Genomic DNA, 26,089 nt, shown 5'->3' on the forward strand with positions numbered 1-26,089 from the left:
GTCCTTCTCAAAAAATTAGCATATTGTGATAAAGGTCATTATTTTCTATAATGTAATGATAAAAATGAAACTTTCATATTTCAGATTCATTGCACACCAACTGAAATATTTCAGGTCTTTGTTTTAATACTGATGATTATGGCATACAGCTCATGAAAACCCAAAATGCCTGTCCCAAAAAATTAGCATATTTCATCCCACCAATGAAAGACAAGTGTTTTTAATACAAAAAACGCCAACCTTCAAATAATCATGTTCAGTTATGCACTCAATACTTGGTCGGGAATCCTTTTGCATGAATGACTGCTTCAATGCGGCGTGGCATGGAGGCAATCAGCCTGTGTCACTGCTGAGGTGTTATGGAGGCCCAAGATGCTTCGATAGCGGCCTTAAGCTCATCCAGAGTGTTGGGTCTTGTTCTCAACTTTCTCTTCACGATATCCAACAGGTTCTCTATGGGGTTCAGGTCAGGAGAGTTGGCAGGCCAATTGAGCACAGTAATACCATGGTCAGTAAACCATTTACCAGTGGTTTTGGCACTGTGAGCAGGTGCCAGGTCGTGCTGAAAAATGAAATCTTCATCTCCATAAAGCTTTTCAGCAGGTGGAAGCATGAAGTGCTCCAAAATCTCCTGATAGCTAGCTGCATTGACCCTGCGCTTGATAAAACACAGCGGACCAACACCAGCAGCTGACATGGCACCCCAGTGACTGTGGAAACTTGACACTGGACCTCAAGCAATGTGAATTCTGTGTCTCCTCTCTTTCTCCAGACTCTGGGACCTTGAATTCCAAAGGAAATGCACAATTTACTGTAATCAGAGAACATAACTTCGGACCGCTCAGCAGCAGTCCCAGGCAAGATGCTTCTGACGCAGTCTCTTGTTCAAAAGTGGCTTGACCTGGGGAATGCGGCACCTGTAGCCCATTTCCTGCACATGCCTGTGCACAGTGGCTCTGGATGTTTCTACTCCAGACTCAGTCCACTGCTTCCGCAAGTCCCCCAAGGTCTGGAATCGGCCCTTCTCCACAATCCTCCTCAGAGTCCGGTCACCTCTTCTCGTTGTGCAGCGTTTTCTGCCACACTTTTCCCTTCCCACAGACTTCCCACTGAGGTGCCTTGATACAGCACTCTGGGAACAGCCTATTCGTTCAGCACTTTCTTTCTGTGTCTTACCCTCTTGCTTGAGGGTGTCAATGATGGCCTTCTGGACAGCAGTCAGGTCGGCAGTCTTACCCATGATTGTGGTTTTGAGTAATGAACAAGGCTGGGAGTTTTTTAAAGCTTCAGGAATCTTTTGCAGGTGTTTAGTGGGTTTATCCCGATATGCAAAGCATCGCACTGAAAAAATTAGTCCACGCCCACTTGCTGTGTGGGCCCACCCAGTCCGTATAAATTACGTTAAGAACGGGTAATCGGCTCCCAAACAGCTTTTTCTTCAGCCATTTAGAAGCCAGTGAGGCCCGACGCTTAAAGGGCTACGCCTATACTCATAGAATCTGGGGTTACAGTACGTAACCAACGTTCTATTTTGTATAGGCTTCGCCCTTTAAGGTTGTCGCTTAGTGGGTTAAGGGCGAAGCGGATGTTGTCCTCGCCTCACTGGGTCCATTCGAACACTGAATGAAGCAGAAACTTGCCCCAAAAAACGTCTTGTCACTCAGCTCCCCATGTGCGTAATTACGCATTGCGTAATTATGTGTGCCATGCACAGACGCATGTTGTGTAACTATGCGTTCTGAATGCATGAACGCCCCGGAAAAACTTCAACAGGGAGGGAAAAAAGCTGACAAGAGCCATGAACCAACCGGTTTACGGCTGAACCGTATGAACAGATTAATAATAACAGGAGAGCTTATTATTAATCAAATGAACTGATTGGTAACAATAGTCGTGAACTGATTAGTGACAATAGAACCAAAATAACAATCACAACTTGAGATTGATAACAACATCTCACACTGTAATGCATGCAGACAGATGTGAGTAAAACGGAGTTCCATGAAAGAACAATATTCATTCTGTAAACACTAAAGACAGAATGTGTCATGGAATGAGCCGTCACATTACGTAGATAAAAGCGAATAAATGAGCAGGGTGTTGACCACGCAGCCGCAGTGCAAAATGTCCTGCATTGTCATACCATTATGCAAAGCAGTCGAAGATGCGATACCCCTGATCGAGTGTGCTCTGAGGTTGACAGGAGGCTCTAAATCTGATGCTCTGTAGGCTTCAGAAATGGCCTCACACAGCCAGTGTGACAAGCGCTGGGTGGATAACGGTTGACCTGCAGATGCATCTCTATAATGTACAAACAGATGTTGACGCATTGCAGCTGTGCACGCTATGTAACACATCAATGCCCGCACCGGACAGAGGAGATGAAAAGACGCTACTTCTTCTGATTTGTGTGTGAAGGGGGGGGGATCCTGAATCGTACGCACTACATCTTGAGAGAGATCCATCTTCTCAAAAAGATCCACACAGCGGCCAGACCACAGGTGCTAGCCTAATCTGATTAACTCCTGATCGTTCCTCCCGCCTGGAGGACAGCGTCCTCCCTCCACGGCAGGTTCCACGAGCGCCCTGAGAACAAGTGTCGTAGGCCTGGGAACCATGATGCGTTCACGCACTTGGGACAGAGGAGCTGCCAGTCCTTCCTCCTGAGCTCGGTTCAGAAAACCGTGATACCAGAGGGAGAGAGGAAGGTGAAAAAGCATTATGACCACAGGCTGTGAGCAGGCACGTCCACCCCAGCATTGGATCGTCCCGTAGCTCCACCATAATTATAGTTGACATTGAGCGTTCTCTCGTGTTGCTACACGTCCACAGGCGCTTGCAGGATTTCTGCCGTGTCTGAGCCATAGCTCTGGGTGGAAGGTCCCAGGTCCCCGTGCCGCAAAGGACTGTCTTTGGACATCACATCCGCCCCTTGTTCAGAATACATTAGATGTAGCCTACTCCAATGGAGAGCAGATTGGGTGTGCCCCACACAGCATCTGTCTCACAATGTGGCACATGGGTTAAGCGCATACATCTCTTGCCAGTATGTATGCAACAGTCACTGCTGTCTGTGAATCAAAAACCCTGATGATTCTGCAGTTCAAGGTCAGTGTTGAGTCACATTCAAAGAACTCGTGCGACACTCCAAAAACATTTAAATGAGCTGCTGTTTGGAGAACCACAGCGCCCCCACAGCTTGTTAAATGTGTGTGCCTCTGTGAAAAGTGACATGTGTGACGTAGGTCTGCTGACAGAAAACAGCTGATATCACTCAACCGGTTCACGTGAGTTGCACTGCTGCCACCTGTCTGTACAAACTGCTCAGCAGCAGCAGGTGTCCAGATAAAGCAGAATTAGAGCGGCTCGGGCGTATAATGGAGTGTTGTTTCTCACAGTTCAAAAAATTGACAAATCTAGAATAAATCTCATCTTTCCAGTTCGTTGGGACCAGGAAGTGATGAGAGAGGGACCTTGTGTTTTCCTCTCCTTCTGAGACTCTAGAAATTACATTTAAAACAGAATTTCCTGAACTTCTGCGAGAGGGGACGAGATCTGTTCAGAAATGACAGAAAACGTCACAGAGTTCCTCCACACCGGGGTTTGAGCTGTACTGCAGCGTGAATCCCCGGATGAAAACGGTTCGCCCATACGTCTGGAGTGCGCGCTCATTGCCACTCGTTTATAAGTTATAAAGCGGGCACGCATTTATGCTGTGAAACTCACATGCATGCTGATGTGAGCTGGTGCGCGTTGAGTGAGAAAGAAAACACGCGCGCCCCCGAGCATGCAAAACGTTGTGTGTTTGCTGATGCTGCGGGACGCAGCTCGTGTTGTGCTCACGTTGTGTGCAGCTGATCCGTGTAAACGTTTGGGGAGCGGGTGCACGTATGAGCCGACATGCCCTGAAGAGTCGTGTGCGCGCGCCCTCATTCATGCAACGCCTTAAGCCAGGATTGCCGCGGGAGCGCGCGTTGACACTGGTGCGGTCAGGAAGCAGCGCGCGGCATCGGTGGGGCGAGGTTACCACTGGGCTCGGTCTGCCAAAACACGTTCATTCTTGTCTGCGAATCACGTGAACTTTTGAGTGATTCCACGAGCTGCAGTATTAATTCAGAAAAACCTTCTTCGAGGATGAAGGAGCAGAGCTGCTGTGAGACTTGTGAAACTGCTGACGCCGCGGGAGCGCGCGTTTGACACCACTGCGATGAAAAACGCATGTCGCTCCTGCCGAGAGCGAGATACGTTACTGGGCTCGTACCGCGGTCTCACGTTAACGTTGACGTGAACGGCGGGCGCCGAGAGCTGCGTGCGCGCTTTCATGACGCGGGAGCGCGTATTGGCACCGCTGACAGTGAATGAAAACAACCTTAAAAAGGCTCATTCGTGATGAGTGTGTGTGATGGGGCCGCTTGTCAGATAATCCATGCTGACAGCCTGGCTAAAAGACACTTCATCATAAAATGATGTTTATTTCACATCGTGTCATCAACACACCTCCAGCAAACCGACACCTGGTTATCCTCCCTTGAGCTCTGTTTGTTGTCCTGGACGGCCCCCTGTTGGCGAAGTCCTGGAAAAAAATGAACTTCGGATGCCGGGGACGTCTGACGGGAGGGGCTGGCGTAGCAGAGCTGGGGAGGCATTGTGCAGCCGTGGAGCATCTTGAAATGATCTCTCGCTGATGAAAAGAGGACCTCCAACAAGCTCTTGCAGCTCTCCTGAGAGGAAGGTGGAGTGACGAGCCAGGAGAGCCTCTGGGACCTCGTTCTCCAGCTGCGATGCGGGGCGGCAGACGGCAAAAGAGGCGCACCGGTTGGGGATGACGTCAGCTGCCCTGTAGACGGAGCGTACTGCAGGGGCCGGCAGCGTCGTTAGCAAGCAGCCACTATGAGAGTGGAGCGAGCCGAACGTCAGAGGGGCCCACCGTCTCTTCCCGCCTCTGAACGTGTACACCAACAGTGTAACGTGTTGTTCGCTGCGGCCGTGTGGAACACATGCTGGTGAGCTCAGTTGGAGAGCGGTGTCACCGTCTCGGTTACGCTAACCGGAGGCACGGGATGCTGGTCCACCTCGACATCTTGCTCCATTGAAGCCTCCGTCAGGCTTGGCTCCAGGGGTCACTGAGGGACTTTCCGCTCGGTGAACCCCTGCTCTGGAGATGGGTGCGGACTGTGGAGACCCCCCCCCCCCCCCAATCTACCAGGAAAAAAACGTCTGTGGCCTCGCCCGTATGACATCCTGTTGGGAAAACGAGGCCAGATGGATCAAGACTGTGAGCCGGAATGGAACCTAGTAGAAACAACCTTCCCGCCGGATCATCCGAACTGGCGGGAAAGGCGTGGGACGTAAAAAAGGTCCCTTCATGTCAGCCGCCTCCTGGGTTATGCCGGGCAACCCCTGAGGGCGCCGTCGGCCGTGAGCGGTGTGATCGCCGATGCGAAACGAGGTGGGATGGGGTGAGCATTCACTCAACCCCCCTCCACCGACACGACGCTCTCCAGGAGGGAATGAGCAGCGGGGGGCTGCAGCTGAGCGCCGCCTGTCCTGGAGGAACCATCCGATTCGCTCCGAGGGTCTGCGATAAGAGGAAAATTACAAGATGGCGTTGTCCAGCGTGTAGTGACCTGTCACTGAGAAATATTCCTCGGCGCTTACCTTGAAACAAGACTGCTCATCAGCTTCTCCTCAGGGAGGAGAACTCACCGGACGACCGGAGGTCGACTGCAAGAAAGCATTCTTAACAAAGGTTGGTCATCTACACAACTTTCCTTCTTCGTTCTTCTGACAGTGCTATTAGCTTGCTGAAGAAAAAATGGGAGCCCATTTCCCGCTCTTAACGTAATTTATAGCGGACCGGGTGGGGCCCACACAGCAGGTGGGCGTGGACTAAATTTTTCAGTGCGATACTTTGCATATCGGGATAAACCCACTAAGCGACAGCCTTAAAGGGCGAAGCCTATACGAAATAGAACTGCATTCTCTTCATTTGTCTGAACCACTATGGCCTTGGTAGTCGTCAGGCTGTTTCTGTGAGTAGCAAGTTGGCCATCTGGCCTAAAACATTTGATTGTTGTACATGATGATTGATTGTTTTGGATGGTGTGTTAAAAGTCTACTTCTGAGATTCCAACAGGAGGTTGGCTTGAAACACAGCAGTGAAGACTACCTATGAGACAGATCTGGTTGGCAGGCTGTAGACTGAGGAAGTCCTCTGGATGGGGGACAAAATGTTTTTCACTTAAAGAAACCGGTTCAGATGACATGATTTAACCTTTTTTGTTCTTTTCTTCATTTCTTTATACTCTGTGCTCCACGATTTAATCTTGACTGCATCACTCTGTACTTCTATCTTTAAATACCCACTGCACCGTATTTATTTATTTTTTTTTCATTTAGCCTTTATTTATCCAGGTTAGTCTCATTGAGCCACGAGAACTCATTTTCAAGAGAGACCTGTTTAGGGAGCACATGGTGGGGTTAAGGGCCTTGCTCATGGGCCCAGAGTGGGGCGAATGAGGGTGGGGGCAAGTGTGGGTGTTTCACCTACCCCACCCACAATTTTTGATGTTGTCGGGGCCGGGGCGTGAACCGGCGATCTTCGGATCACAAGCCCACCTCTCTAACCTCTGCGCCACCACTCCCCAACTACAGTATAACTGTATGTAGAAACAAAACAGACTGTCCTGAAAAACGCTGCCTTCATAAACCTGAGTAATCCATTTTATAAACTAAATCATCTATAGCAGATAAAATGTTAGAAATATTTAAAGTACACTTTACTTGTTGAGTATAACACAATAATAAATGTCCTGATGCTCAATGATTTAGGTAGAAATATCTAACAAAGTTAAGTCAGGTCCTCTGAATGGATTCTTCTTTTTGAAACGTTTCATCTTTAATCCAGAAGACTTATTCAGTCTGAGGAGCTGCAACAAACTCAGTCTTATAAATAGCATCTTCTCATAGTGGATCAACCAGTTTGTTGCTGACAGCCAGAACGAGCTGTTCACTTGATCAAAGAGGACCGTCAGCCTAACAACCAATCTGTGCTTCAATGACTGCTTGCTATTCACAGAGGACTGAGTGATACTAGCAATAACAGCATTGTAAGAGGGGGACAGTTGAACACAGAGGCTCCGCCCCTGTTTAATGATGGACAGGTTCTCTTCACAAAGATGGCCTCCTTTACTCTTCTCTCAAACCATTGTTCCTCTCTATCAAGGATGTGAACATCTTCATCCCTGAATGAGTGACCTCTGACCTGCAGATGAGTGTAGACTGCAGAGTCCTGGTCTGATGATGTTGCTCTTCTGTGTTGGTCCATTCTGACCTAAAGGACTGGCTATAAAATTAATATATTGTTGATTTAAAAAAGATGGAAATGTGCAAAAAAAAAAAAAAAAATCTAAAAAAGTAACTTGTGTTGAGATAAAATGAAATTAAAATGTGATTGAAAAAATGATCTAGTTTATTTATTTATTTTTTTTTTTGCAGAAAATGTGTTTAAATTTTGTATTTTAAGCAGTTAAATGAGGTTGTGTTTCCCCTGAGGAACATTAATGGTCAAAACGTAAAGGGGACTCCTCAGATTATTCGTCATGTCCTGTAATGCCTCAAACTGAGGGCACATTAAATGTACGGTGGCCACAGAGGGTCAACCAGCTCTAAACCAAACAGAACAAGCTAAAGAAGAGCTTTCTGTGTGTTGTTGTAGTTTCACCACTCCAGAGAGCACAGGGCCAGTGTCTCGCTGTGCTCGGCGGTCTGACTGGGGCAGCCAGGTGGAGGACGAGGAGATGAGGCGGGATGTCCATAGAGACATGCAGCGGTAAGAACAACTTCCTGTTTCAGGCCAGCCGTCAGCTGTTTGATTTTTTTGTGATCGGGGCTCATTCTTCTCTTTGTCCAGGTACAGGAGGAGGATACTGGCTGCAGACGGTGCCCAGAGGGAGAGGAAGACCTCGTCTGGCTCCTCAGGGAGGTAATCAGCATTTCTTTATTGCATCATCAGACAGGCGCAGCCTCAAATATGGCTGTCTCGGCGTGTCACAGATACACCTTTTTTGTTTTTGTCCTTTGTTGTGGAGTGGAGCGAAAGTTGGAAGTACCGTCTGTAAATGGTAAATGGACTGTACTTATATAGCGCATTTCTATTTTATTTCAAGATACTCAAAGCGCTTTACACTACAATCTGTGTCCTCATTTACCCATTCATACAGCACTCTACAAGATCTCTACAAAGTTAATTGAACAAATCATTCTAATGAGACTAATCAGAGCTTTATCACATTCATACACCGATGGGACACACATCCGAGGCAGTGAGAGGTTCAGTGTCTTGCCCAGGGACACTTCGACATGTGACTGCTGGTGGATTCGAACCCCCAACTCTCGCATTGGAGGACGACTGCTCTAACCACTCAGCCACAGCCGCCCATCTGTCCGTGCATGTTGTGAGCATGATAACTTGGAAAAATAAGTGAGGTGCTGACTTCCATTTTGGTGTGTGGCTGCATCTAAGTCAGTATCAGAAATTAGATTGCTACGTCAAAATCCAAGATGGCTGCCATTATGTGTAAAACGAAACATTATTTGCACTTAGCATTGTCTTGAGTTCAGACTCAAGCAAGTACGCGTATTTCAGTTTGTTAGCTCATCAGATGCAGTGTTTCCCCTCCTGATATACAAGGAGGGCGCCCCGCCCTGACAACGGAACCAAGCGCCCCACCTACCAAACTGTTCTTCACGCACAACAACAACTGCTGGCACTGATATAACTAGGGGTGGCCCGATACCAATTTGTATCAAAGCAAATGTGAGTATTTGTTTGTGTACTCGCCGATACCGAGTACTTACTGAGTTAGAGCATCAACATTACACAATGACTTAAAACATTTATTTTAGAACAAGGTGGCTCTCCTTACTTGGAGGCCTACAGTCCCTTTGATTGATCAGATCATACAGCATGATATTTACTGTTGCAAAATTTTAAAATAAATAAAAAGGAAAAGGAAGAAGCGGGTTAAGATAATGGATGGATAACAACAATAATTTTCTTTCAATTTGTATATTTCTTAAACATGGACCTAACCGACCTTTTACTTGAAATTTAAACTAACATTCAGTGGTGTTTAGCACCACAAAGTAATTCAACAGTAGCAAAATTATAAAGTGCTTCATTTATTAACATTTAAATAAAGTGCTAAGTAATATAAAAAAAGTCTAAATGTTTTATACCTGCATAACTATAAAAATTTAATTCCTGATATTCGCCTAGAATCTTTTCCACCAGAACCCACTGGTGAGTGGAAGTTCATGTACAGACCCAAATATTCCCAGAGCTGCTTCTGTTCAGGCAGAGACTGGGGCATGTAACAGCTGCTGGTCCTGCTGGAGTCTTCTTGTGGGCTGGTTGAGCTGCAGCTGAACATCTTCCAGGCTAAGCTAAGATGTTTAACTTAAAATATCTCCAAACTACAGAAGAGTTGTGATTTTTGGCCCGAGCCCCCAACCCGACCCGAAATTCTGGCCCCGTCAGGCCAAAATTATGTGCTTGATGGGCGGGCCAGGTCGGGCTTGAGCTTTTAATGCAGTTTTAATTGTGCATGTGGCCCTGCCCTTTGTTCTTATCACACATCTGAGGATTTGCAATTGACCCACAACAAGCGACATAATGGATCTGGAAAGTATTAAACTAAATCAAGAACAGGAGAACTCACTCTACAAAGCCAGCACAGTAAAACCTGCTGATGTGTGTCAGGTGCACGCTCAGGTACGACCAGCCGGTTGGTAGAGGTAAAAAAAAAAAAAAGTTGTGTTAAGCTTTAGATGGACAACCGGATCATTGGCCGTGTGCATCCCGCTCCACCTGCTGTCATCTGTGGTGAAGAAAGTTGCAGCATCTGAACGACAAAAGTTGGAGCGAGTAGCACGTTCAATTAAAATAATCTTGTTCTATATTTGTTCAAATAATTTTGCTCTAAAAATATTTTTGTTCATCTGTATAACCCATCTTTACAGTTGATTTTTTTTAGGTTATTTGTTTTGTATGTTAATATCCATTTGGTGAAACAAGAAATCTTCTATCTTCCTTTCTTTGAAATACGTTTTTAAAATATGTTAAACTGATTTGCTTACAAAAGCATCCATCCATCCATTACCTTTTACCCGCTTCTTCCATTTTGCGTCACAGGGGTCGCCGGTGCCCATGTCCAGCTGTCGCTGTGTGAGGGGCGGGGGACACCCTGGACAGGTCTACAGTCCATCACAGGGCCACATAGAGACAAATGAGACAAAAAACCATTCACTCTCTCACTCACACCTAGAGACAATTTAGAGTTATCATTCATCCTAACATGCATGTTTTTGGTCTGTGGAAGGAAACCAGAGTACCTGGAATAAACCCACGCATGCCCGGAGAGAGCATGCAAATTCCACCTGGAGGGGTTCCTGGACCGGGGTTTGAACCAGAGACCTGCTTGCTGAGAGGCAGCAGCTATGCCAGTTGTGCCACCGTGCTGCCCCTTACAAAAGGGTTAAAAGATTAATATATTTTTTTTTTGTTTGTTTTTTTTTTTCTCTTCTTGTTCAGGCCTGTAATTCCAGTTAAATGGTCGGGTTGGATGTTTGAGGTCTGAACTCTGAACTACAAACATGTTTTAACCTTCGGTTACTTGTGCAACGGAAGTAGAAATGGCTCCACCCAGTGGCGGTATCGGTCCCAGGTATCAGGGCATTTTTAATGAGTACGAGTACCGGGAAATTCAAAAAAGTTCAAGACAAAAACAGCTGGACTTTATTTGTAACAGAAGACGTTTTGCTTCTCATCCAAGAAACTTTCTCATTTCAAAAAGCAGAGTGTGGGGTTCTTGTTATGAAGCAGAGAACTGAGAAAGCTTCATAACAAGAACCCCACACTCTGTTCATTGAACTGAGAAAGCTCCTCGGATGAGAAGCGAAACGTCTTCTGTTACAAATAAAGTCCAGCTGTTTTTGTCTTGAACTTTTTGAATTGACCAGATGACTGAGAATCAGGTATCAGGACATCACTAGACATAATGCTAAGCTAGCGGCGCGCAATACAGATGCGCTATCTACAAAACTACTGTTGATGTAGTGCTCCGCTTCTGGCATGTGTCCTCCTACCTGCAACACCCCCCAGTGTCACAATGAAGCTTGTTTAACGTCCGGCTGCTGCTCAGTAATGCAGGTAGATACATGTGACCAGGCTAAGTCCTCTGGACAGATTCTTCTTCAACAAAGACTCTGTCCAGAGGACCGGACTCAACCTGGTCAGAAACTTGTTTAGCTTACTGGTAATAACTGTTCATCTTTCTTCTGTTTAGGACACATTTTTCTCAGTTTTCTTGTTCTGTGTTTTCACATTTCTATGTGTCTGCCATTCAGTTTACAATAATTATTTAAATAAAATCCAGTCAAACTAAGTTTAGAATCAAAGGGTTTCAAATGTGTTGTTTGCTTTTTTCCTGTAAAAATGAATGTGTGCGTGTCCGTGTGCATGTGCGTGTGTAGCTGCGACTCCAGGGAGAGCGACGGCATGGAGACTGATGAGGCCATGCTGCTGCGGAGACAAAAACAGATCAACTACGGAAAGAACACACTGGCCTACGATCGCTACATCAAAGAGGTTCCAAAGTAGGTGGATCCAGGATCTCACACGCTCCACGTAACATTTAGACGTGCTCGTTTGTTCGGCATGCTCATGAGCCCGTCTGTTTTCAGACATATGCGTCAGCCAGGCATTCACCCAAAGACCCCCAACAAGTTCAGGAAGTACAGCCGGCGCTCCTGGGACCAGCAGATCAAACTGTGGAAGGTCAAACTGCACGCCTGGGACCCTCCAGCTGGGGCCCGCCAGGAAGGAGCTCAGGAAACGTCTCTGAATGATGACATGTAAGAACATCTGACTTGTGCATGTGTTTAGAGAGGGGTCCGCTGAGCTGACAGCCATCTTTGTTCCTCCAGCGAGGAGCTGGATCTTGGAGACGTCATGGACATTGAGTTTGACTTTCCAGCCTTAACAGAGTCCCAGAATACTTCTCTGTGCACGCACAGTTCTTCAGTTCAGGTGAGTTGAAGGAACTTCTGTCAAAGACCAGCCAGGGCTCCAGAAGTCACACACTGCTAAAAATCTGTAGACTGCAACATTTTTATATACGCCCATCAAAGGCAGATGTATTATGGAAAACCAGAGTTACAAGTAACACTAGAGGACGCACTGGTCATGTGACCTTGTGATTCACTGCAACAATAGTGGCCATTACCAAAACAGTATGCAAGACGTGCTAATTAAAAAAATACATGTTGTATAATATAGACCTGTTGCAATAAACAATAAATCAATTAATTGCATGATAAATGAAAATTATTGACCTCATTTTTATTTCTCAGCTTTATCGTTTCTTTGTGTCTCTTTCTACCAAAGACACTGGATGACAAAAGGCATCTCGGGTGCATGTCCACCGGTGCTCTTCACTGAACCCTCCCTTTCCCTTTAAAATCCATTTTAACCGTCCAAAATCGTGTTTTTGGACGGTTAAAAGCAGCTAAACTGAGAAGCTAAGCTACGAGCTAAGCTAACAGGCTGACCTCGGGGAAAAAACCTCCGTCTTGTCGAAGCTCCAAAATTCACGGTTGACACCCGTGTCTTCGTGTAAAAAGTTGTTTTTCTCTAAAAAGAAGCTGAGAACTTGTTTACAGAGTTTTTTTATTAAAAGCTTTGTGTAAAAAATGCTATGCTAAAGAGCTCAAACCACACCGAGCGTCCGCCATTTTGAGAACTGAAAAAAAAAGGAGAGACAGCCCATGTCACGTCAAGGGGCCTCCCTCCCATTTTTCTTAGAGACACGCTCCCTCACTATCCATCCTTCAGTTCAGTCTTATACTGCTATTTGTTGGTCGAAAAAAGGTAGTATACTCAAAACAAATCAACATTTATTCTAAAATTTGACAATTAATTATTGTTAAATTTCAAACAACATTATTGTGTATTGCAATAATTTCTGAGACAATTAATCGCCCAGCAAAATTTGTTATCGTGACAGGCCTAGTATAATACAGTGAGGAAAATAAGTATTTGAACACCCTGCGACTTTGCACGTTCACCCACTTTGAAATCATGGAGGGGTCTGAATCTTTCATCTCGGGTGCATGTCCACTGTGAGAGACAATCTAAAAAAAAAAAACAGAAATCACAATGTATGATTTTTTAATAATTTATTTGTGTGTTACTGCTGCAAATAAGTATTTGAACACCTGTGAAAATCAATGTTAATATTTGGTACAGTATCTTTGTTTGCAGTTACAGAGGTCAAAGGTTTCCTGTAGTTTTTCATCAGGTGTGCACACACTGCAGCAGAGATTTTGGTCCATTCCTCCACACACATCTTCTCTAGATCAGCCAGGTTTCTGGGCTGTCACTGAGAAACACGGAGTTTGAGCTCCCTCCAAAGATTTTCTATAGGGTTTAGGTCTGGAGACTGGCTAGGCCACTCCAGAACCTTGATATGCTTCTTACGGAGCCACTCCTTGGTTCTCCTGGCTGTGTGCTTCGGGTCATTGTCATGTTGGAAGACCCAGCCACGACCCATCTTCAATGCTCTAACTGAGGGAAGGAGGTTGTTCCCCAAAATCTCGCAGTACATGGCCCCGGTCATCCTCTCCTTAATACAGTGCAGTCGTCCTGTTCCATGTGCAGAAAAACACCCCCAAAGCATGATGCATCCATCCCCATGCTTCACAGTAGGGATGGTGTATTTGGGATGGTATTCATCATTCTTCGTCCTCCAAACACGGTGAGTGGAATTAAGACCAAAAAGTTCTATTTTGGTCTCATGTGACCACAGAACTTTCTCCCATGACTCCTCTGGATCATCCAAATGGTCATGGGCAAACTTAAGACTGGCCTGGACGTGTGCTGATTTAACCAGGGGAACCTTCCATGCCATGCGTGATTTTAAACTATGACGTCTTAGTGTATTACCCACAGTAACCATGGAAACAGTGGTGCCAGCTCTCTTCAGGTCATTGACCAGCTCCTCTCGTGTAGTTCTGGGCTGATTCCTCACCTTTCTTAGGATCATCGATACGCCCCGAGGTGAGATCTTGCATGGAGCCCCAGTCCGAGGGAGATTGACAGTCATGTTTAGCTTCTTCCATTTTCTAATAATTGCTCCAACAGTTGATCTTTTTTCACCAAGCTGCTTGGCAATTGCCTCGTAGCCCTTTCCAGCCTTGTGGAGGTCTACAATTTTGTCTCTGGTGTCTTTGGACAGCTCTTTGGTCTTAGCCATGTTAGTAGTTGGGAGTCTTACTGATTGTGTGGGTGGACAGGTGTCTTTATGCAGCTACCGACCTCAAACAGGTGCTTCTAATTTAGAATAATCAGTGGAGTGGAGGTGGACGTTATAGAGGAGGACTAACAGGTCTTTGAGGGCCAGAACTGTTGCTGATTGGCAGGTGTTCAAATACTTATTTGCAGCAGTAACACACAAATAAATTATTTAAAAATCGTACATTGTGATTTCCGAATTTTTCTTTTAGATTATGTCTCTCACAGTGGACATGCACCTAAGATGAAAATTTCAGACCACTCCATGATTTCTAAGTGGGAGAACTTGCAAAGTCGCAGGGTGTTCAAATACTTATTTTCCTCACTGTATATAAAAATTCAGAAAGCTGTGTGTGTTACAGATGTAGCAACAGAAGAGAAAAGTGAAAACACCAATGAGTCTCCTTGAACAGAGTTGAACCTCTGCCTGATCTGACAAGGACTGAAGCTGATCATGGAACAGTTTAAAGTAGCAGCTGATGAAACAGCTCTTAATTATTGAACTGACTCGTAGATCATAGCTTCTGTGGCAGGTATTACTCTACTGTACAGTTTAGTACAAATTATTCAAGCTGTTTTTGGTTCGGTAACATTTCATCAACTGCTCTCTGCATGAATTCTGAAAATGTTCTTTAAAGTTTAGGTACAGATTAGACTCTGATCACTGTAATTAAAATTAAGATGAATATAAAAACCTCCCTCTGTTCTTCTCCACAGTGCAACTTCTACCCACTTGAATATCTCTCACCAAAACCATTTAGGTTTACTTCCCCTGTTCAGTTAAAACTGCAAACGCACGCTATTCAAAACCCTCAGCGACGGGGGGACATCAACGTTCCACTTGTATTTATTACAATTTTGATGGTGATATTTAAGATTGACTCACATTTAGATTTTATAACGGCTATTAAGAATACATAAAAAAATGTAAATTAAAGATTAAAGTTTAGTGTAAGGTCGGGGGTGGGGGTGGGGGGGGGGAGTAAAATGTGCCATGTGGAGCTCTAAAGTGTAGCTGTGTCTGAACGTTTCTGTGTTCTGTTGTCCAGGATCAGGACTGTGGGGGAACTCCAGTGAAGGTCCAAAAGACAGAACTCCCAGAAGAGGCGGACATGGCATAGCTCCCAAACCCCAGCGAGCGCTGGTCGAGCTTGTATAGCTGGAGCCGAGTTTCCTTCGCTTGTTACTTGTTCCTCAACTTTTTTACAGAATCTTCTGCTCAGGGAGGCTTTCTTCAGAGCAACGTTTTAACCTTTTGGTCAAGCTTTGATCCAGTTAGAAGCTTGAAGTTTTGGTGCTCAGGCAAACCGATGCTGCGCTGATCGTGGGTCGTGTATGCCGTTCCCCGGCTGACTCAGAACCAGGACCGTTCCTCAGAACAGTTCTGTGCAGAACTCAGAAGCACTGAGGGGTTGAACTTTATTTGTTTTGATTTTAATTCAGTTGTGACATTTGTTCTGATTGTTTCTCTTGTGTCAAACACTTTCAAATAAAAGAATAAAAGATGGTCTTTTGTTATTTGATCCATCACGCTGTTCAGTAAAGTGCTACGTGTGAAGAATATCCATCAATCCAAAGGAAGGTGCGTAGGAACTCCTGTGTATTGATTGTATTCTTGAGCATGCTCAAAGTCAGTATCTTGCAATGCATTGTGGTCTAAATAGTTTCATACCTATTTCTGATTTGTTGGGATACACAGAGTCTGAACAATGCTCATGTCTGTTTCAGCTACTTTGCAATCACACTGTATGCCTGATTTTACATATGCGCATTAATAACTAAAAAAGCTCCCTGTTTAAGAGCGCTCACTCTGAGGTAACTTCTGAGACCGGACTGAACGAAGATCCTGTAGGACGAGAGCGCTCACTGAGGGAAAGTTGCTGGTTTAGATTTTCTGCCTTCAGCAGTGGCAACCAGAGATATTGTATAAAAGCTAGATACAGCTTTGACCGCTATTGGCGCTGACGAGCCGTAGGGCCACCATCTTGGAACGGTCGACCGCTCTACTCAGTGTAACCTGTTTAGCAGGAGCAATGAAGTATCTGCGCGTTTAATCAGTAATAGCTGAATACTAAACTCATTCTCACAAATTTTTCCCTCTGTAAATCTTGGGCATACAGCCATTAAAGCTGAACACGTGGTTCAGTGGTTTTTTTTTTTATTTCTTGGGGTTAACATTACCACTAATAAAATATTCTTATGACAAGTTTTGCAAAACTCACAGTCACTGATACATTTTTATTATCTATATATTATATATATGTATTATATATATATATATATATACACACAGACATATATATATATATATACATATCACTGTCATATTCATATATACAGTTTAATAATTTTCTTATATACAAACTATCACAATCATATATATATACAGACATCTATTTTATATATACACATCTCATGTATGTATGTGTACATACACAATTATATCTATTTTATATATAACCACATATTGCCACCATATACAAACCGGATTCTAAAAAAGTTGGGACACTAAACAAAGTGAATAAAAACTGAATGCAATGATGTAGAGATGGCAAATGTCAATATTTTATTCGTAATATGACAGATGACGGATCAAAAGTTTAATCTGAGTAAATGTAACATTTTAAAGGAAAAATATGTTGATTCAAAATTTCACAGTGTCAACAAATCCCAAAAAACTTGGGACAAGTAGCAATAAGTGGCTGGAAAAAGGAAATTGAGTGTATAACAAATAGCTGGAAGACCAATTAACACTAATTAGGTCAATTGACATGATTGGGTATAAAAAGAGCTTCTCAGAGTGTCAGTGTCTCTCAGAAGCCAAGATGGTAAGAGGATCACCAATTCCACCATTGTTGCGCAGAAAGATAGTGCAGCAATACCAGAATGGTGTTACCCAGCGTAAAATAGCAAAGACTTAAGTTATCGTCATCACCGTGCATGACATCATCAAAAGATTCAGAGAATTTAGAACAATCGCTGTGCGTAAGGGTCAAGGCCATAAAACTACTGGATGCTCGTGATCTCCGGGCCCTTAAACGTCACTGCACCTCAAACAGGAATGCCACTGTCAAGGAAATAACAGAATGGGCTCAGGAATACTTCCAGAAAGCATTTTCAGTGAACACAATCCACCGTGCCATCAACCATTGCCAGCTGAAACTCTACAGTGCAAAGAGGAAACCATTTCTAAGCAAGCTCAACAAGCTAAGACGTTTGCACTGGGCCAGGGGTCATTTAAAATGGAGTGTGGAAAAATGGAAGACTGTTCTGTGGTCAGACGAGTCACAATTTGAAGTTCTTTATGGAACACTGGGACGCCATGCCATCCAGACCAGAGAGGACAAGGATAGCGCAAGTTGTTATCAACGCTCCGTTCAGAAGCCTGCATCACTGATGGTATGGGGTTGAATGAGCGCTTGTGGCATGGGCAGCTTGCATGTCTGGAAAGGCACCATTAATGCAGAGAACTATGTTCAGGTTCTAGAACAACATATGCTCCCATCTAGACGTCATCTCTTTCAGGGAAGACCCTGCATTTTTCAACACGATAATGCCAGACCACATTCTGCAGCAATCACAACATCATGGCTACGTAGGAGAAGGATCCGGGTACTGAAATGGCCAGCCTGCAGTCCAGATCTTTCACCTATAGAGAACATTTGGCGCATCATAAAAAGGAAGGTGCGACAAAGAAGGCCCAAGACGATTGTATTGTATTTTAGGACAGTTTAGTTTAAGGCTGTGTTGAGATGATTCACCCAGATTATTAACTACTGTTACGATCCTTGCACCACACCCAAAGTCTCACCTCGTGCCTCGCCCGACCTAGCAGCAGGAGTGGGGACGTTTAGCAGACGAGGCAGCACAAGTTAACGGTAGATCATCTCCTGATTTAGCGTTGCAATTGTTATACGATCTGGCTTTGTTTAGAACCTAGGTATAAGATTCTTGGATGTTGTTTTATAATCAAAGTTATGAAACCTTTTAAATCCTCCCGTGATTCTGTTGTTACATTGAACCAAGTTCTATGTCATATAGGCTTCGCCCTTTAAGGCTGTCGCTGATGGGTTTATCCCGTTATGCGCAGCATAAGCACTGAAAAAATTTAGTCCACGCCCACCTGCTGTGTGGGCCCCACCCGGTCCGTATAAATTACGTTGAGAGCGGGAAATCGGCTCCCATTTTTTCTTCAGCGAGCTAATATAGCACTGTCAGAAGAACAAAGAGGATAAATTGTGTAAATGACCAACCTTTGTGAAGGATGCTTGGCCCGGCAGTCGACCTCCGGTCGTCCGGTGAGTTCTCCTCCCCGAGGAGAAGATGACGAGCAGTCTTATTCCAAGGTAAGCGTCGGGGAACATTTCCCAGTGACAGGTCACTACACGCTGGACAACGCCATCTTGTATTTTTTCCTCTTATCGCCGACCCTCGGGGCGAACCGGATGGTTCCTCCGGGGCAAGGCGTGCTCAGCTGCAGCCCCCGCTGCTCATTCCCTCCTGGGGAGCGTAGTGTAGGTGGAGGGGGGCTGAGTGAATGCTCACCCCATCCCACCTCGTTTCGCATCGGCGATCACACCGCTCCCGGCCGACAGCGCCCTCACGGTTGCCCGGCGGAACCCAGGAGGAGGCTGACATGAAGGGACCCCTTTTTTCTACGTCCCACGCCTTTTCCCGCCAGTTCGGATGATCGGCGGGAAGGTTGTTTTTCACTGGGCTCCACTGTGGCTCACCGTCTTGATCCATACGGCCTCGCGTTCCAACAGGACGTTCGACGGGCGAGGCCACAGACGGTTCTTTCCTGGTAGATTGGAGGAGTCGGTCCCCAGTCCGCTCCCATCACCAGAGTTGAGGGATTCACCGAGCAGGGCTATTCCTCGGTAACCACCCTGGAGCCAAGCCTCGCGGAAGCTTTCAGAGCACTGCACGATCCTCACTCAAGCGGTGTCAACTCGCACTCGTGGGATGAAACAGCCTCCACACATGAGCCGGTGTCCTTAATTAAAGGTTTTTTAACTCACCGCCGCTCTAGACATGACGAGTCGATCACAAGGATGAAACAGCCTCCATCCAACGGCGCTGCGTTGATGCTGGCGCGCACACACACAGCTGCCCGGCGCTAACCGGCTCACATCGGTATAAATGTGGTCCGCAGGCTGGTTCGGGTGGAGGTCCTTCTCTCTCACAAGAAGCGACACCCGTCTCAACGAATCAAACGCGGGCAGCCATCACCCACCGCGTCTCAGCGTTCGGCAGCTCACGGCAGCATAAACGTGAAGCAGCTGAACGAACCCGGTAATGAGTCCCGCCTCCCGCCAGCGCGCGCCCCTCCAGCGAGAGTGGCGCGCGTCCCTCCAGAGAAAAACGTGTGCTCCCGCGGGGCTAGCAGCCTTCACTCCAACAGCGCGGCGTAAATGAAGTCACGCCCTCCGCCTCTCAACGTTCGCACAGCGACGTCAAACGCGCAGCCCCACCGCGTCATCAGCTGTCACACGCTTCGCCTTCAGCACAAGCCTCGCCTTGGATCACACAGAAAACATTCCCGCGACGCATGACGGCGGTTGAGGGGCGGACTGCTGACAGCCGTACAAAACGTGACACATCACTTAACGCACGTTCACCCTACGAACGTTACGTAGAGTGGCTAAAACATGCTCGCCGTTTTTCAGATGGATGGACAAGGTTTTATGCAAATGGTTACAAGTTACAGTTTGCAACCCGAACCCCTCCATTCAGAGGAGTTATAAAAACGGTCCTGTCATCATCAGACTAAATCTCATTCCTAAATGCAGAAGTCCAAGTGTTTCTGATAAAAGTAATCTACAGAGTCCCCCAACGGAGAGAAAACACAGGGTTTTTACTCACGGATCGGAGGGATGAGACCGTTTTTTTGGATCTGTTGTATAACATCCAGAGAACGCATACCAATCATCCTAAAACACAGAGACGAGAGTTTTTGTTTTACCTGGACGATCTGCTGCTCCTGTCACTCCAGACAGGAGGCGCTGATGCAGGATCAGGTGTTGACATCACACCTGTTAAATCTGGGCTTCGCCATAAATTGGAAGGAAGCTCGATTTTCCCGGCCCAGACATTTGTTTATCTGGGAGTGGAATTAAATTCAACCACCATGAAAGCTCGTTTATCACAAACTAGATTCGACACCTTTTAAAGTCAACTCCGCCACGTAAGACCTGGCAAGTGATAACAGCTGTCTCCGTCATGAAGCTGTTGGGAATGATGTCACTCACACAGTGGTTCTGCTGGTTTGTTACACATGAGACGCCTCCAGAGGTGGTTTTGCACGTCTGCATGTGGATCCAGTAAAACAAAACGACGGATGATCATTGTCCCATCCTCTGTGAGAGCAGACCTCCGACTCTGGGGAAACACCCTGGTTCTGTCAGAGGGAGTTCCCGTCAGCAGACCCACGTCACACGGGTCAGTCTTCACGGACGCGTCGCTGTCAGGCTGGGGGGGGGGGGACATGCCTATCTCAAGCAGTAGGGGCGCTGTGGCCCCACCACACATCAGCCCACATCAATGTTTTGGAGTGTCGCACAGTACTGAATATGATTCAACACTTTGCTCCTGTGCTACAGAATCAACACGTGTCGATTCACACAGACAACATGGTGACTGCTGCGTACATAACCATCAAGGGGTGTGCGTTCAGCCCAGATGTTACACATTGCGCGAAAGCTACTGTGTTGGGCTCATCAAAACCTGCTCTCCATTAGAGCGGTTTACATATCCGGTGTTCTGAACAGAGGGGCAGATGTGATGTCCAGGGGCGGCCCACGTCACGTGGACCGGACCCTCCATCCAGATCTGATGTTTTCAGACATGGCAGAAGTTGGCAAAGCAGCTGTGGACCTGTTTGCGACGCGAGAGAACGCTCAGTGTCAACTATGGTTTTCCCTGAGCCCGCGAGACGATCCATCGCTGGGGGGGGACGCATTTGCTCACAGCCCGTGGCCCAAAATGCTTTTGTACGCGTTTTTTTCCCCCACCTCCTCTGTTTTTACGGTTCCTGAACCGAGTTCAGGAGGAGGGATTGACAGCTCTCCTGGTGGCTCCCGAGCGTGTGAACGCACCATGGTTCCCAGGCCTGCAACGTCTGTTGTCGGGTCGCCGTGGAAACTGCCGTGGAGGGAGGATGCTCTCCTTCAGGCAGGAGGAGCGATCAGGAGTTACCCAGAAATAGGTCAGCACCTGTGGGTCTGACCGCTGAGCGGTCCCACTTAGAGAGGATGGGTCTCCCTCAGGACTCAGTGTACACAATTCAAGATTCACGTGCTGCATCTACCACAGTTCTGTACACATCAAAGTGGATGGCTTTTCAGCGCTGGTGTACAGAGAAAGGTTTAGAGGCCACCTCATGCTTTTTAGGTGGCGTGTTGTCTTTCTACAACAGCTGATGGATAGGAAGTTGGCATTCAGTACGTTTTAACGTACGTTGCAGTCATCTCTTCCTGCCACGAAGGTTTCGGAGACAGAACAGCTTTTAATCACCCGCTGATTAAGCGTTTTTCTAAAAGGTGTTCAGAGACGCAGGCCTGCTTCACGTCCACTTGCTCCACAGTGGGATTTAACGCTGGTCCTGCGAGCCCTGATCAAAGCTCCAATTGAGCCTCTGGATCAGGTTTTCACTTAAAATTCTTGTCTCTTAAAACAGCCCTGCTGCTGGCTTTAACACCCGCTAAGAGGGTAAGTAATTTATCTGCCCTCTCTGTTGCTTCGTCATGCCTTAGAATTTAGGCTGATGGGCAGCTCAGCTGATTTAAGACCAAACCCAGCTTTTATGCCTAAAACATCACAAGCTCTTTTAAATCAAGTATGATATAGTTGGAGGGGTTTCTCCCCCCACCACAGATCAGAAGAGGAAGCATCTTTTCATCTTCTCTGCCCGGTGCGGGCGTTGACGTGTTATATAGCGCGCACAGCTGCAATGCGTTTCAAACTCAACAATTGTTTGTGCATTATAGAGATGCTTCTGCAGGTCGCCCGTTATCCAACCAGCGCTTGTCACACTGGCTGTGTGAGGCCTTTTCTGAAGCCTACAGAGCATCAGATTTAGAGCCTCCTGTCAACCTCAAAGCACACTTGACCAGGGGTATCACATCTTCGACTGCTCTGCATAATGGTATGTCAATGCAGGACATTTGCACTGCGGCTGCATGGTCAACACCCTGCTCATTTATTCGCTTTTACCTACGTGATGTAACGGCTCGTTCCATGACACATTCTGTCCTTAGTGCTCTAACAGAATGAATATTGTTGTTCTCATGGAACTCTGTTTAAGCTCACTTCTGTCTGCATGCATTACAGTGTGAGATGTTGTTATCAGTCACAAGTCGTGTCTGTGATTTTGGTTCTATTGTCACTAATCAGTTCATGACTATTGTTACCAATCAGTTCATTTGATCAATAATCAATTCATGGATATTAATCTGTTTATACTGTTCAGCCATGAACCAGTTGGTTCATGCCCCCCCCCCCCCTCTTTTCAACATCTTCTTCCCGTTGAAAGTTTTCCGGGGCATTCATGCTTTGTCAGAACGCATAGTTACACAACATGCGTCTGTGCATGGCACATAATTACGCGATGCGTAGTTATGCACACGGGGAGCTGAGTGACAAGACATTTTTTGGGCAAGCTTCCGCTTCTTACTGTGTTCGAATGGACCCAGTGAGACGAGGACCACATCCGCTTCGCCCTTAACCCATCAGCGACAGCCTTAAAGGGCGAAGCCTATATGACATAGAACGTTGGTTACGTACTGTAACCCCAGATTCTATGAATATAGGCGTAGCCCTTTAAGCGTCGGGCCTCACTGGCTCCTAAATGGCTGAAGAAAAAAGCTATTTTGGGAGCCGATTTCCCGCTCTCAACGTAATTTTTACGGACCAGGTGGGGCCCACACAGCAGGTGGGCGTGGACTAAATTTTTTCAATGCTTATGCTGCGCATAACGGGATAAACCCATCAGCGACAGCCTTAAAGGGCTACGCCTATATTCATAGAATCTGGGGTTACAGTACGTAACCAACGTTTTTCCACTTCCATGAACAAAGGGGTGTTAAAATAAGAATCCAGAATTTTACGTTTTGCTTTGCTTTAATCAATGATTTTGCAGGGGAAACAGCGGTATGCACAGTAATGATTACATTTGATTACAAAGAGGATACATAATGATTAATACTCAGAGTTTAGTTATATCCCAGATGTTGATCCTTCTTGGGCAGAGCAGTTCTCTATTCCTGGGGGGAGGCTGGAGGATGATTGTAGGTTTACTCCGTTCAGCTCCAGATATTTTCCTTCTGGCTGGCTGCGCTCTGAGTTGTACGGTCGTCCTGACTCACTCAAGCACCCCAAAACCTCCACAATTTGTCGACACTATCTACCCACTCCAATACGTTATCTCTCACCACAATGACAAAACTTTTACAACTCCAGGCTATTAAATTTAAAATGTAATTGATCTTTTTGCCTGCCAATTTGTGGACTACCGCTCTAATTTGGAATACAATTTTATTAAGTACAATATTGGTGAAACGTCTTCTTACCATTGCCGTTTTTGTGGAATTCCGGCTCAGCAAGAAGCAAATTTCCCCATTCACACTTGAATGCGGGCCGTTTCTGGTCCTACAGCTGGTCTGAATTTGAAGAATAGGGTTTAGGCATATAATCCGGGCTGAAGGAAGAAAAATAACTCCAAACGAAACTTATTCCATTGGATTTGCCCCTGTTTCCCTTGCAGCTGGAATCATCCAAAAACTTGTCCTATAATCCACATGCGTCCGTGGTCCAAACAGTCCTGTTTGTTACATCCACACGAGTCAGTGGTCCCCAACAGCCCCAATTTCACAGAATCATCTGTATTTATAGGGCGAGGTCTTGACTGACACTTCCAAAAAGATCATGCCACCTGCTTAATCCAACCTTCTTTGGGCTGGACCTAGTTCAGGGTTCTATGCATGTCTATGGGAATTTGCCATGTCATTCCTCTTACATATTAAAATCTGGGTGTAACTCTTTTCGCCCGGTTCTATCCAGACATGCCTGAGTCACCATGAGTTGTTTTCTCACTTGTTTTCCTTATGACGAGTTGTTTTCTTGCTTGGAGCTGTTTTTAAGGCTTGCCATTACGCAACACTTTTTGAGTAACTCTTTTTGTACGACAACTGAACATATTTAAGAGACTGAGCTGAAAACAGCACCTCAGACTGAGGAAGTCTCTTGGATGAGAGACGAAACGTTTCTAGATTTTTCTACCTGGATTATTGAGCATGCATCAGGATATATGAACTGAACATTATTTCTGATAAAACAGTTCACTTCCTAAATTTTCAACATCATGAACAACTTAAAACAGAATACATTTTAAAATCACAAAGATTATAGTATAGCGTGATTATTTTTACTTGATTCGTTTGTAAATCATCCATTCATTCTTATTTATCTGAAAACTGACAAATTCGTTAGGAAAAAGTCTAGTTCTTCCTCCTTCACTCCCCTGCTGCCGGCTTTCATGTGTGTCTAAGTGTAACTGCATGTGTGCGTGTGAGTGTGTGTCTGTGTAATGTGAGAGCATGTGCTTGCATCTGCGTGTTTGTATAGTGTGAGATTATATGAGTGTGCGAGTGAGTGCATGTGTCTTCGTGTGTGTGTATATGCATGTGTGTTTGTGTGGTGTGTGAGAGTGTAAGTGTGCGTGTTCCTCAAACATCTGTCCCTCATTATCTCAGCCTGGAAATTTCTGGGCTTTTCTACGCAGGCCCAAAAACAAAACATGTTGGGACAAGTTCAGACTGATTCCATCACAGTGGGCCTCCATCGATACATGATGGAGTGTAGGTTGTACTAATCCCATGTAGAAAGAAAAATTGCACACCTAACAAGAGCTCGGGTCTCAAGAGTGGCTGGTGCTTAGCATAGCAACGGAAGCTAGCTTTGAGCATGCGCATGAGTAACAGCTTGCCTGAATGCGCGGAATGGCGATCCGGGCAGGTAGCTTCCCCTAAGCCGTAATGCACTAATCCCGATTTAACGGTTTAGACCTCATTTCTGAGCACCAAATAGGGTACTAATTTTGCCTATAAATTTGTACTGACATAATCCTTCATTTAAATATTTTTTCTTCTCAAACTTTCAAACAACGTAAGAAATGAAATGGAAAAAAGCTGATACTGCAACCAAGCTAGCAGTAACCGCTAAAATGTGCTCCCCAGTTGATGACCACGGATACTCTATGGAGACTTCAACATCGTCAACCAAAAGAAAATCTCCGTCGACTCCCATCAAAACTCTAACACCACCCAGCAAGGTTATTGTGTCCCAAAATGAGGAAGTCAACAACTCGATTGTGGAAGCCATAAACAAGCTAACAAACAAGATTGATGACTTCAGTGTGCATCTACGTGACAACATAATAATGGTAGCTAATATTTCCAAGCTAGCTGAAATGAATGCAGCCAATATAAAAGACTGTAAAAGTAAACTATCTGGCCTAGAAAAAGATATTCCTGCGCTCATCAAAGAGAATGTGGAGATGAAGGAGAGATTGCTGGAACTACAACGCTATGAAAATACTATCATGATGTCGTATGTAGGACCCCGAAGTGGCAGACCGAGGAAGAAGACACGACAACCAGGAATACAAAATAAGTGTTCTTTATTTACAGGTGAAATCGAGAGACGAGCTGGAAGAGAATGGTGGAGAGGTGAGTATCC

General features: G+C 45.7%; 1 protein-coding gene across 1 annotated transcript in view; it reads left to right on the forward strand.

Moving 5' to 3' along the window:
* The window catches only part of LOC119409183 (stem-loop binding protein), a 49,671-nt gene extending 34,098 nt beyond the window's left edge, over positions 1–15,573 (forward strand). Inside the window, exons 3-8 of the mRNA XM_037676043.1 lie at positions 7,718–7,831; positions 7,913–7,984; positions 11,536–11,658; positions 11,746–11,916; positions 11,989–12,091; positions 15,403–15,573. Of these exons, the coding sequence (XP_037531971.1) occupies positions 7,718–7,831; positions 7,913–7,984; positions 11,536–11,658; positions 11,746–11,916; positions 11,989–12,091; positions 15,403–15,474 (655 nt within the window). The 3' untranslated portion in view covers positions 15,475–15,573. The remainder of the gene's footprint in view (positions 1–7,717; positions 7,832–7,912; positions 7,985–11,535; positions 11,659–11,745; positions 11,917–11,988; positions 12,092–15,402) is intronic.
* The last annotated feature ends 10,516 nt before the right edge of the window (positions 15,574–26,089 follow it).

This window comes from Nematolebias whitei, chromosome 4 (assembly GCF_014905685.2).
Source record: "Nematolebias whitei isolate Nwh7 chromosome 4, NemWhi1, whole genome shotgun sequence".
NCBI classification, from domain to species: Eukaryota; Metazoa; Chordata; class Actinopteri; order Cyprinodontiformes; family Rivulidae; genus Nematolebias; species Nematolebias whitei.